Source organism: Erpetoichthys calabaricus, chromosome 5 (assembly GCF_900747795.2).
Source record: "Erpetoichthys calabaricus chromosome 5, fErpCal1.3, whole genome shotgun sequence".
Taxonomy (NCBI): Eukaryota; Metazoa; Chordata; class Cladistia; order Polypteriformes; family Polypteridae; genus Erpetoichthys; species Erpetoichthys calabaricus.
The window spans coordinates 23,457,745-23,471,957 of record NC_041398.2 but is presented as its reverse complement, the minus strand read 5'-3'; the positions used below and the strand labels follow the sequence as shown (position 1 = coordinate 23,471,957).

Genomic DNA, 14,213 nt, shown 5'->3' with positions numbered 1-14,213 from the left:
TTTTTAAAATTTATTGTCTGATGGTACAGGTATTGCTTGATGTTGTATTTATTGTTAGCGGTTAATTTACTGCATGACCTCCGACTCTACTGACCATGGGAGACATGCCAGTAAGCATCTCATCTAAGCTGTGTTTACATGGCAGTGAATGGGTTGAGGATAAACTATTGTACCTCTGTTATTAAACCCACTTCATCTTGTTCATGGTAGTGATTGGCATAGGTGTGTATGGAAGCCCGGCTATTACAAGCCACAGTCATGCACATTTCTACAGAATGACAATAAACCAACTAATATGCAATTTTTTGGGGGTTGCAGGAGGAAAACTAGAAAAAAAAAAAACACCAAACACTTTGGTCAATGTGTAAACTCCACACCATCAGTGACCGGGTCCTGACCTCTGGGACTTGAGGCATCAGGACTAACCACAGAGTCATCATTCCATCCTATGGCCTATCCATATCAGGCCTAAAACTCAGCAATAATTTAATTTCCCCCCTTTGAGTTAATCTGAGAGTTTATTTTGGCAGTCTAGCCTGTCCTTAAGAAGCTTATGATCCAAAACCTATTAATAATTACAGTTCACTTGTTCCACATCTGGCTGATCTCAGGTTGCTTGTTGCTGGGTGTTTTGTCACTCCTCAGGCACTGCTGTCACTTATAACTGATACCTGACTGATCTGGACTCCAGCACGCCACATTTTCTCACATGACAGAGGCTGGTATGTCCCATGTGATCTCTGTAATTCTTTTTGATGTATCATCTTAATGTCATTCCGGTATGGCAGCATTATCATGTTAACTACTCTGTATTGCTATCCTGTTACACTTTCTAATGAATTTGAAACACACAGAACAGTGACTCACTTCCTCCAGCCTGAATGTGTGTGTGTTGCTGGTTTCCCACCTTAACAAACCAAATGTAGCGTCACTTAATTCTCTGGTAAACTTTAAAATTTTTGTCAAGTCTTTTTACGTAAGGGGCACAGACTCCCATTTGCAGTCTTCTTCTTCCTGTTCTTCTTTGATGAGCACCATTCGTTGCTCGGCAACATTAAACTTTACATCTGGATCGATGCTGTCTTCCTCTTCCTTGTAAATCAGGACTGTTTCTGGGCTCCCAACCTCACATTTAAAGCTTTGATTCATAGGCTGCATCTTCTCCTTGTGGAGCTGCACCTCGTAAATGCCTTCTGAACTACAAAAGAAAAGCAAAGTTTTAAGTCATCTATCCAGTCACCTCCATTAAAGTAGTCAAGTCAAGTCTAGTTGGGGAGCATGCACTGGTGCAGTGCGTTGCCGCATCCACTACATAAAGAAACAACCCAGGATCCCAGTTGGCAACCCCCCAGGCAGACACGCGGTCCAGTCCCACCCTCCTGAAATGACCCTCTATCTGCCGCAGCCAGGTGTTACGTGGGTGACCCCCTGGACTGGTCCAGCCACTCGGGTCCCCAGCAATGAGGATCTTACGAGCCGGATCACCCTCGGGGAAACGTGCCACATGGCCGTAGTGCCGTAACTGACCTCCCTCACAATGCAGGTAATGTGCCTCATTTGGGACTCCATGAGCAACTGCTCATTCGACACAAAGTCAATCCAATGGTACCCAAGGATTTTCCGAACAGACACAGTACCAAAGGAGTCCAGTCTTAATCACAGGAAGCACTAGGACTCTAAAGACTTGGACCTTCATCCGTTTGCATAGATATCGGGAGTGCCACACACCCCTTTCCAGCAACCTCATGACACCCCATGCTCTCCCAATCCATCTACTGACTTCATAGGAAGAGTCACCAGAGACATGAATGTCACTGCCAAGGTAAGTAAACCTCTCAACAAGGTCAACACTCTCTCCACAAACAGACACACTGCTGATGGCTGTGCCCAAGAGGTCATTAAAGTGCTGGATCTTGATTTTTATCCAGGACACTCGCAAGCCCAGACACTCAGACTCCTCGCTCAGTCTCTAGAGTGCCCCGATCAGAGCCTTCATTGACTCCATGAAGATCACAGCATTGTCTTCAAAGTCAAGATCTGTGAATCTTTCTTCACCAACAGATGCCCCACAGCCGCTGGACCCCACGACCTTGCCCAACACCCAGTCCATACAAGCACGGAACAGAGTAGGAGCAAAAACACACCGCTGACGAACCCCAGAATCAACTGGGAAAAACCACAGAGGTTCTGCCTCCACTCTGCACAGCACTCACAGCATTAGTGTTGCTATATAAAATCATTTCAAAGTTCAGTAATTCATCCATCCATCCATTTTCCAACCCGCTGAATCAGTAATTCCAAGAAAGAATTTGATTTATTGGCAGGTTTTAATAGAGGGACGAGGCCATCAAAATGAAAACACAATACAACTTTGTATAATAAACAAGTAAAATGCAACAGTGAACGCAATACCTTTCACCTTGTAGTTCTTGAGATCAACGTTTTGTCTGTTTGAAAATGTTAAACATTATTTTGTCATTACCTTTGATCTTTTTGAATGCTCTTTTGGTTTAGATTTGGGATTCTTGTTTTTGAATAAGCTTTATTTTATAGGAATAACTCTACTCTTTTTGTTATTTTGTCCTAGTTTACGGCTCCCCCTCTTCCTTTAGAGTTTCTAGGCTTGGCCTAAGGGTGAGGGTGCAGGTGCAGGTGAAGAGTTTTAGGGCTAAGCTTATTGTATGTTTGTAGAGCCTAAAAGACACAGTTTTTGACCTGAAAACCTTTTCTGAGGTTTGTGGAGACCAGCATTCACCAAAGAAAGAAAGAAATCTCAACATTGCAGGTTAAAGGATTATGTCTTCATCCCAGTATCTCAACAGTGAAAAATGAATCAACTCCACCATATTGCACTTTATTCTCTCCTAATATTTCCCAAACATTTTATGCCACCAGACACTGCAGTGCTTGTCCTCTATTCCTACTTGACGTTGTACTGAACTGCACTGGGTGACAGTTGATTTAAGATTTGGTAAGAATTGGTTGACAGGATACAGTCAAAAAAACAAACAAAAAAAAAAAGGTCATAATAACAGGGAGTGAAATGATCTAACACAGGGGTAGGCAACGTCGGTCCTGGAGTGCCACAGTATGTGCAGGTTTTTGTTCCAACCCAGTTCAATAACGAGAACTCAATTATTGCTGATGAAGCACATATTGCTTAAGTGACATTTTAATGCTTCATTTTAGTGGTCTCGCTTGTTAAGGTTCTCCAACCTTAATTGCTTATTTCAATCTTAAACTGCTGCATTCAGTGTTTTAAAGCACATTTCATATATTGTTTGTATTCAAACAGAGTATAATTGATCTGTGTTACACTTACACCTGGCATTAATATTGCGCCCTCACCATCAGCATCATGTTCAGAGAGAAATTTGAAGGACTCCACAAGTATGCACAGCAACTTGGGGTTAAGGTCACCTGCTTTTATCTGTGTAGCATGATGCATCACAGTTCCCAACCCATACTTAGGCTGCTCTTAATGACCCAACTAGGAATATGTGAAAAAATATAACATACCACACTGCCATAAAGAACTTTAGTGTTTTATGACAGTACCAAAGATTTGAGAGTCTAATGAAGGAGATGTCAGACTTCACGCACGCCACTGCTGCCACTTTGCTCACTTGTTAAAGCTGCACAGATATCAGAGCTGGTGTTTACCTGCTTGTCACCACCCTACATGACCCTTGTTTTTTGTTTTCTACTGACCTGTTGTATGTGGTTAGAAAACACATTTACATTTCAATATGGCTATCACTGATGGAAACACATCAGGGCTGAATCCAGCTGTAAAGTTATGAAAAAAATGCCTGCAGTGACTAATTCTAAATTTTAAAAACTATTTTACATTTTTTTTTCAGTTTATGCTTATTGTACTCAAGACAAGTGAGTACGCAGTAGATTTTGCTGTTATCCAAGATATCTGCAGTGACATTGTTTAGCCCTAAAAATCCCAGATTGAATTATTATTAAGAAATTCGGGCAGTATTAAAGATACCATTAATAAAAAACATACAGGCTTTTTTTGAAATGGCATATTAATTTTCAACAATGCTAAAACAACACAGGAGTGTAGCACCACTGGCAGCACATATCTTTTTGTTAATAAATGTAAGTTCAAAAATAAGCACCATTGTCCACACTGCAGCAAAAGTACAAGAGGGTGTAATTGTAATGGCTGTTGCTTTGGGGGCTCACAAATTCTTATGGTACACCGGAAGACCTTGGAGAAATAAAGACTACCAATCACTGCACTAGGGTAAAGTTGTAGTCTTTAACCTATAAAATAGCATCGCAAAAAGAACCGTCCGAAGACGGTGTGCAAACTGTCTGAAGAAGTCAGGCGAGATATAATCCAGATATGCAATGAAGGGACTGCGCAGCTTTTGACATTGAGCATGCACCACATAGACACAGAATTACTAGACGCTGTATGACCAGCAGCATCGTACGTCAACGTCGCCGCCATATTGCGAGTGGCACTGCTGTGGAGTGAAGTAATGAATAATGTGCTGCTTGGGATTGTACAAACCGCTGTACGCTCCAAACCAGATCCCGGGGGATTACATTTCATAGGTAAGGCTGAACAATTGTTTTGGTTATATTTGGCCATTAGAAAATCACATTTTATAATCTTAGCACTCAAGGTCACCTTACAATAAAATTAAACAACATTAGTAAAATTAAAACAAGAGAATGATAAATCAAAAAGCAATAATTAGCAAACAAACAAAGATAACTGGTAGTAACAGTGAAAAATTCACAATTGGTATGTCAGTTTGAAAAGATAAGTTTTGAGGGCAGTTTTAAAATGTGTTATTGAATCGAGCTGACGTATATGGGAGGGAAGAGAATTCCAAAGTTGAGGAGCACAATGAGACGCTCGAGCTCCCATAGAACAGAGTTTGATGTGCGGTACAGAAAGTAGAGCTGCAGATGAGGATCTGAGTGAGCGAAAGGGAGTGTAAGTCTGTAGGAGATCAGTGAGGTTGTGGAGAGCTTTAAATGTTAAGAGCAGTATTGTGTATTGTATTCTGTAGTTAACAGGGAGCCAGTGAAGTTGAGAGAGAAGAGGTGTAATATGTTCAGTGGATTTAGAACAGCAGGTTATTATCCTGGCAGCAGAATTTTGAAGAAGTTGTAAGTGATGGATAGGTTTTTGTGGGATACCAGATAGAATAGCATTACAGTAATACGTGAGATGACTAGGGCATTAACCAATATTTCAGTACTGTGTTGCGTAAGAAAAGGACGTCTAGAAATGTTTCGGAGATGGGAAGAAGGCAGTCCGAGAAATGTTACTTATATGGGAGGAATTATTTAATAATTATTATTATTATTTAATAATTGCCATTATTAGTGTATAAATGGATATAAATAATTGCATGTAAACGATTCGCCAAAATCTGTTGTATGTAAACGATACTGTTCTAAACGTTATTGTTTTTTCATCAGAAAACCCGGTTTCCACGTCTACCTGTATTAGTTTAAATGGCACTTTTGCCACTCGCAATAGGATGGACGCGCTGACGTGTCGTGTCGACTGGGCAACACAGTGAATGCGGTGTCTAACTACATATATATGTCTATGATGCGCCAAATGAAGACGCGATATGAGCGCGACGCTTTTGATGCGTTTTGCGCATGCGTCAAAGAAAAGCGCGTCATCACATTACTGCCCGCGGTTAAAAAGTTACCCGCTTCTCTTACCTGCACAAGACTTCAGAAGAACCTTGCCCCAAACTGAGACACTGTGAACGTAAATCTTGCAATACTCGCTGACAAGATCTCCTCGATGCCCCAACTTGCTGTGACAGACGCCTCGTTGACGTTTCAGGGTTATTTGTCATGCGCTCCTGAATTATAGCCACCAGCTGCGGAGTCCGGACGGTTCGCTGTCTAACACGTTGCTTATCCGCTACACTGCCTGTTTCTTTCCACCTTTTCACTAAGTTCTGAATTGTGCGTTTACTTGGCACAGGGGAATTGGTGTACCTCTCCGCAAATGACGTACGTGTTTTTTTGAAGGACCGAGTCTCCACGTACAGTTCCACAATAGCGACTCGTTCTGGGATGGAAAAAATCATCACTATGAAGGAAACAACACCTTTATTCAGCACTGCCGCCTGATTCGCGAGTAAACATGCAGAGCCGGGGAGCGTCACGTGGCCAGGAGGGAAATCTGCGCATGCGTCACAATTAGTCCTTGCCTGTCTCTCACTGTTATTTTTCTTTATTAGAAATATGAGATTTTTATGAGAACAATTCTAATAAATAAACTCTTTCTTAATTTATTAAGTAGAACATATTCTCAATAATTATTCTAAATAAGAGAAAGTTTGTATTACAACAATGTATTTCTCTTTTCATATAACTCGTAAATCTAAGGAAGTACACAAGTACACTTTAAGATTATTAATAACCTGTGACCTGTTAATCTCGTTTAAATCAGATGTATAATCCGGAGACCACCATGACCGAATTGTACTTGAAAGTAGGTGGGCACAGTTTGACGGCTCACTGAGTGTCACATTTCTAAACCAATCCAACGCCTCATGGGGGCTCCTCTTGAACCACAAAGATCAGAGGCAGGGTTGCCAGATGTGTGTTTTTTGGACTTAATCTGGCTGTTCTTGAAAGTGTTGTGTGGGTAAAAACTTTGATTTGGTAGTGTGCGGGTGCTATTTTTAAATGTTAGGTTTGGTCACCTGTACGCCAAAACTCGAAGGGGAACAGAAACATTGATAGCAGTAAAACTCCAAGGGGGAACATCAATAGCAGCAAAATGTCAAGGGGAACCCAACTTGAACATCTACAACCCCATAACTGCCTCTGTTTGTCAACAGTGTCATTCTATGGACTGGTGCTCAGTGCTATTGAGCATGTTGAGCTGGAAATATTATTATTCCAGAAGTGCTCTTCTTAACCTGGTCCAACAGACAGCAAGCTTCTGTTTATAATGAACTGTCTACAGTTGATAAGTCTCCCCAAAAATCCCTATTAAATATATAAATGTGGGTGATGTGTGCAGAGGTTATATTGCGCACTTTAAAAATAAACATAACCCGATGCAAGGAAAATATCTTTTTGTAGCATCAGATTGTACATTGGTTTTCATCGGCATCAAAGGATGAATGGCAAATGTGAATAAAATGTTGTCGCAGGTGCTGTGCAACAATAATGTAGGAGATGATGTAATTTTGAAATAGCTGGCAGCTATATTCATGAAAAAATGAACTGCAAAATATACATTAGAAGTAAACTGCGTCACACTCCATCAAAAGGTCTGCTGTTAAGAGAGCTGATAATGAAGAGCCACACAAGATGCAGATTTCAGTACTCAAAATGCTTAGTCAGTGGGTGGGCCTCTCTGGCAGTGTCTGAAATTGGTTTGAATCCTACCTGGCAGGTAGAAAATTTTTTGTTAGTTGTGGTAATTATACTTCAAAGACAGATGATATTCTATATGGTGGTCCACAAGGCTCTATCCTGGGTCCGCTGCTCTTTTCGATTTACATGCTACCGTTAGGTCAGATTATCTCGGGGCATAACGTGAGCTACCACAGCTATGCTGATGACACACAGCTTTATTTATCAATAGCACCTGACGACCCCGACACTCTTGATTCACTGATACAATGTCTCACTTGTGTTTCCGAATGAATGAGTAGTAATTTTCTCAAACTAAATGCAGTAAAGAGAAAACAGAAATTTTAGTGATTGGCAATAATGGATATAATTAGGTTATTAGAAATAAACTTGATCCATTAGGATTAAAATTCAAGACAGAGGTAAAGAATTTAGGGGTAATTATTGACTCTGACCTGAATTTTAAATCACATATTAATCAGATTACTAGGACAGCATTTTTTCACTTAAGAAGTGAAAAAGAAGTTAGACTTCTTATAACATTGCAAGATGCTGAAAAATTAGTTCACGCTTTTGTTTTCAGTCGACTAGATTACTGTAATGCACTCCTCTCAGGACAACCCAAAAAAGACATCAATCGATTGCAACTAGTGCAGAATGCAGCTGCTAGAATCTTAACTCGGAAATGAAAATCCGAGCACATCACCCCAGTTTTGATGTCACTACACTGGTTACCTGTGTCATTTATAATTGACTTTAAAATACTGCTTATGGTTTACAAAGCCTTAAATAATCTCGCTCCATCTTATATTTCGGAATGTCTTACATCTTACACTCCAAATTGTAACCTTAGATCTTCAAATGAGTGTCTACTTAGAATTCCAAGAGCTAAACTTAAAAGAAGTGGTGGGGCGGCCTTCTGCTGTTATGCACTTAAAATCTGGAATAGCTTGCCAATAGGAATTCACCAGGCTAATACAGTGGAGCACTTTAAAACACTGCTGAAAACACATTACTTTAACATGGCCTTCTCATAGCTTCATCTTAGTTAAATCCTGATGCTCTTTATATTCAATTAATTATCATTATTATTCATGGTGGCTCCAAAATCCATACTAACCCCTACTTTCACTTCTGTTCTTTTTCCGGTTTTCTGTGGTGGCGACCTGCACCACCACCACCTAATTAAAGCACCGTGATGTCCTTACATTGATGGATTAAAGGCCAGAAGTTCACATGACCATCATCATCAAACTCTTCCATGAGAACCCTGAGGAATGATTGAGGTCATTTATGTTAGGTAGAATGTCTAGGGGGGGCTGGGTGGTCTTGTGGCCTGGAACACCTGAAGATTTTATTTTTTTCTCCAGTCGTCTGGAGTTTTTTTTTTTTCTTTTTTCTGTCTTCCCTGGCCATCAGACCTTATTTTTATTCTGTGTTAATTAGTGTTCCCTAATTTTAATTATTTATTTTTCTGTTTCTTCATCATGTATAGCACTTTGAGCTACATTGTTTGTATGAAAATGTGCTATATAAATAAATGTTGTTGTTGTTGTTTATTATCTCAGAGGGTGTAAATTGGGGTCAATTCCTCCACATTCAGCTTTAGCAATAGTCCATCTCTCACAGCCACACTTTACTATTGGAAACACCATATCTTTAACAATGTGGACTGTTGTTGACAATGGGATGTCTCTGTCTTTATATAACCCTATGGAAGGAAAATACCTTTCTGTAACATCAGATTGTACATTGGCATTCATCTTGTCTAGATTTGCTATAGCTATCCATCCTAGAAGTTGGCAACATTTAATTTCATGGCTGCAGTCTCCATCCACAGAAATCTTGAAGCCAAGGAAAACAAAATTGGTCACTGCTTTCACTTCATCTTCATCTATTAACAAATATTTGACAGGATTGATTGCTGTAATCTTGGTTTTCATGATGTTGAGCCGCAGGCCAGCCTTTGTATTTTCTTCTTTCGCTTTCATCAAAAGTTTCAAGTTCCCCTCACTTTCACTTTTGAGAGTAGTATCATCTACATATCTAAATTTGTTGAAAGTTCTTCTTTTGATTCCAACATCCAAGTTCTTCAGACCAACATTTTGCATGATACACACATAATAAGTAGGGTGACGATAGATAGATAGATAGAAAAATTCTGACTTGTCTGTCACGACCACAATGAGGCATAATGCAGACTTATGGCCTTGTTGTACTTCATACCCTATTGTTACTCAATTTATTGTCCCATGTTTACTTCTTACAGTTGCCTATGATACATAGGCAGACTTTCACGTCAGTTTGATACATCCATCTTAGACCAATGTACTACATAAATTAATATTATTTAATTAATCAAGCTTAGCTTTTAAAAGTGTACATACTGGACATTCAAACATGGCTGAAAATGTCTTTAATGCAGCTTCTATATTCATTGTCTGCACCAGTTCACATTTAGTGGAAATTGAAGCCATTCCATTAACCATATGCCGTGTCAGTACACTGCCAAGATCATTTGAAATGTCTTCACCTTCTAACGTTAACTGCTGGTCAGTCTCGGTTTGGTCTAGATGCAGCTGTACCAGCTTTGTTTTGGAGCCAACCTCTCAATGTCTATTGTTGCTTGCAGCAAATAAAAGTTTTTAGTGGAATCAATGAGTTGATGACTTAGATTTGGTGGATTATCATCCTCAGTAACTGAGTGAGCACAATGTATTCCAAAGCAGATCCTGCTCTTTCAGTAGTCTCCTTTTTTGTTTTTGTAGCCAGACTAATTTGCTCATGTTAACATACTTCATTTTGTAATTGATTGACAGTTTCTGACATGCTGATCAGAATCAACACCAGTGCCATTGAGCTGGGACTGACACATTCCTCAGGCATTTGGCATGAATAGAAAAAGCTTGCTGCTCTTCTGACTCCTCCCTACTGGACCATCAACACTCACACTAGTCAGGCCAGGAACAGTTTCTATCCACAAGTCATAATGTCACTGAGCAGCCAACCATAATAATAATAATGATAAATTGTAAACATAACTAAAAAACTGAATGTATGTATGTATGTATGTATGTATGTATGTATGTACTAGATAGATAGATAGATAGATAGATAGATAGATAGATAGATAGATAGATAGATAGATAGATAGATAGATAGATAGATAGATAGATAGATAGATATTACTTTATTTGTTCCAAGGTGGAAGTTTAGCTTTTTTAATTCAGTGGGCCAAAATCCCTAAGACACACCCAAAAGTACCCAGGAAGCAAAATCTTTGTTGTTCAGTGTTCTTTATTAACATGTGCAGATATTGGACATTACATATAAAATGACAATCCCTAAACAGAAGTTTCTGACAAATGCACCTCCTTTTCAAAAAGTAGAATGTCCAAGTAGCTGATTCAATAAGGTACTTCAATATCAGTAAGTATAAATAAAGGTCACTTACATACACTCAGACCCTGTTTATAAGTCTAATGGGCATCAGCTTTTTATTATTCACACATTGACCTGCACAACAGTCTTATAAGGACTTTTCCCAAAATACTCAGAAATGTCAGTATGGTTCAGCAATTTTCAGATATACAGTACGCCAAGTTATAAAAACAAATAGCTAGAATTAAAAAGCTAATAGAAGATTTCTTTCACACGTAACATATCTGCAAAGAAATTAATACAACAAGGAGTCATCCAGTATGTGACTAAAACCAGCCTCACATTCAATACATGGGGCACTGTTGTTTTATTAGGAGTTTTCAGTGTGTGTAAGAATTTGACATTGTAGTTTATCTTTTATTGAATTTATTAAAAGCATTTAACATTACATACAATCAAGTCACACTTAACAAAACTAAATTCAATTGAACCCCCACTCATGTGAAAGAGAGGAAGGCGAACAGCCAGAGTAAACCTTTTGAGAGGAGTAAACAGAGAAAGGAGTCTTTCTCCCCAATTTAAATGCTTATTCTAAAATGTTATTGATTAGATCCTGCCAGGTTTAAAAAATGTTTTAAACAGATCCTCTAAGATAGAATTAGATTTTTCCAGTTTCAAATAGTATATAACATCAGTTACCCACTGACTTGGTGAGTTAAGATTCTTCCAGTTAGCAAGATAAGTCTACGTGCTAATAGTACAGTAAAGGCAATTGTAGTTTGTTTAAAAATTCCATATCCAGTGTAATCAAAGCATCTTTTCATTCATTCATTCATTCATTCATTCATTTATTTTTAATTTTCTATAACAGCAGGTTATTCATACAGGCGTCTGTCATAAGACAGGGTGCAGTAAGTTGACCAAAGAAAATATCCAGTTTCTTTAGGATCACCGCGTTTATTTGACACAGGAAAGATGACCTTTCCTTCTTTAGGGTCTATCTGACAAGTGAAAAAAATAAGAACAGATGGCCCATTAGCGTACTAAAATAAAATGCTTAAGTAAACAATATTATGTTTTTTTTTATACATAAGGGGAAGGGGAAGGAAGAAGAAATTATAAAAAGCCAATAGAAAAAATGTAACTTTGCTCTTTTGCCTTGCAATGTAGAATCCAAGTACTTATCTGTGACTGAATAAAAATCGAATTGATTGAACAATTCCTGTCTTCCTCAGTGGGGTTTCTTCCACATAACATTCCATAAAGCTTCTCTGTTGCCCTTAGCAATCAATGATTTTTTTTTTCTGCTGGAAGCTCATACTAAGTGACAGGAAGGATCTCTGTTTGGGACAGGAACCTTTAAAAATACATGGATTAGCATCTCACCAGATGTAGTGCATGGTAGTAATGTAGAATTGAGGCATCAGTAATCCAACTCAAGGCCTTTTAACATTTATAGTAGAGTAATAGTGTCAGGGGTACATTTTGCACAATTTACCACACAATGTTTACACAGATTTCTTTTACGCATTCACTCTGTAAATTATATTCCTTCACACAATCTCTCTGTCCTTGGCTGCTGCTGTGTTGCTCCTGTTTTGTCAGATGTGCAGATAACCTTAATGCACCGCCATCAGCACCTCTTTCTCTGCAGGTGTGAAGGTTGTTCCCTCTGTTTCTAAAACTTGTAGTCCGTGGTTGATCAGCTGTTCAATGCTCATAAAAGATTATAAATTTTGCCATGAACATGCATTAATCTGGACGAACCTATCTGGGATTGATTGAAATTCAGTGTTCTGTAACTGGCTAAACCACTGTTGTGAAATTGAGCTAAAGCAATCCAGAACACATTCTGGGATCCAGGGTTATCTAATCTCGTCTTCTGGAACACTCCCAGGCTCAGGGTACTACTTGTATTGTCCCTAATAATGCTTTCTTATATAGTTTGTATGGGGAGATGGTGATTGGTAGGGCATTCAGATTTTATAAGACCAGTTGATCCCAGCATCACTGGCACAATCTCTGTTATTTTACTGCAAATCTGGCTCATCTCAGATTGCAATTATTGATATTTGTTTATTTCCTCCCCAAAGACTCCCCTTATTCGGTGGTCACCCTACCCTCTCACCTTGATAAACGGAAACAACTTTTACTTCTTGCTGCCACTTTCATCTAACTGTCTACAAAGAACTCTTTGGTTATTACAGTGCCATTCCAGTTCAGCTGTGCCCGCTGCCGCATTAGTTACGAGTGGAAGTAGCGCTATCTAGCTGCTGCAAAGGCGTCTGGGAAGTGAAGTCTCTTAACTAGCCTCTTCTACGTAGAAGCCTGGGAATTTTCGTGTTTGTTGCAGCAGAAATCTTAAGCAACTGCCTGGTGCTTGACAGATTACAGCAGTGGTTCTCAAGTTAATTCCTCGGGTACTCCTTTTCCAATCCTTTTTGAATTTTAATTAACCTACTGCATTAATTAAACAAGCTATCATTTCTCACTTTCTGTGTTTTAGACTCAATCCAAAAATTTAGTTAGTATTAAGCAAGCATTATTATGTGTGATGGAAGAGTTTAGTGTTTTTTATCTTAGGTTTTAATAATAATTTTCATGATTTAATTTCCTTTATTTCAGGGGTTTTGCTTAGTTAACCCATTATGTTCTAAAGACCTAGTGGGCTAGTCAATTAAGTAATTGCAGGATTTTAGTATTCATGTATGTTTGACCCTCTGCCTACTCCACTCCTTGCTAATCCTCATTATATTAAAATACAATTAAGGGAGACAATTCACTGCAAAGTAAATTAATAAAAAAAAATGGCAAATAAGAGATAAGCATTTAAAGTGATATTTACACTTTTGCCATTTCTAAATTTCTTATAGAGGTAAACCTGACACTACTGTGATTTCTGAATACAGTCTAAGAGAAGAAGAAGAGCTAATTAAACAATTAAATAAATTAGAGGTAAATTGATCGGCTGATTTTGAAACTGAGTAGAACAAAGACCTACAGCTAATGGGACTGAATATGCAGTTAAGAAGGAAAAAAAAAAAATTTAGGTTATATCATAAAGACTGTTGAATATAAATGCTTATACTATACAATCGACTGATAGGACCAAATCTGGAGTATTTTGTGCAGTTCTGGGGCCTCATGTATAAACGGTGCATAAGCACAAAAATTTTGCGTTTGTGCGTTTCCACTTTCACTTTGAGATGTATAAAAACTAAACTTGGTGTAAAGCCACGCACATTTCCATGGCAGGGTCCTCCCTTGCGTATGCACTTTTCTGCTTGGTTTTGCAAACTGGTGGCACCCAGCGTCAAAGCAGTGCTACTGTTTCTGTGGTCTACTTTTCTTTTTTAGATTCACATCTATAATGCAGGTTTTATCAAATACACCGAAATTAATTGCATATCATTTACAAATTTAATTCACTTGATTGTAATCATTCTGTAACAATATAATGG

General features: G+C 38.6%; 1 protein-coding gene across 1 annotated transcript; it reads right to left on the bottom strand.

Annotated features, from left to right (window-relative positions):
• Positions 1-6,159, bottom strand: LOC114643576 (uncharacterized). Its single transcript, XM_028792141.2, has 2 exons — positions 5,713-6,159; positions 1-1,198 (listed from the first exon to the last, which is right to left on the bottom strand). The coding sequence occupies exons 1-2, from the start codon at positions 6,087-6,089 to the stop codon at positions 973-975; spliced, it is 603 nt and encodes a 200-aa protein (XP_028647974.1). The 5' UTR covers positions 6,090-6,159; the 3' UTR covers positions 1-972.
• Between the last annotated feature and the right edge of the window lie 8,054 nt (positions 6,160-14,213).

Coding starts and splice junctions, on each gene's coding strand:
- LOC114643576 (XM_028792141.2), bottom strand. CDS start 6,089: ATGATTTTTTCCATCCCAGAACGAGTCGCTATTGTGGAACTGTACGTG. Junction 1,199..5,712: donor TCTTCTGAAGTCTTGTGCAG/GTAAGAGAAGCG, acceptor TTTCTTTTGTAG/TTCAGAAGGCATTTACGAGG.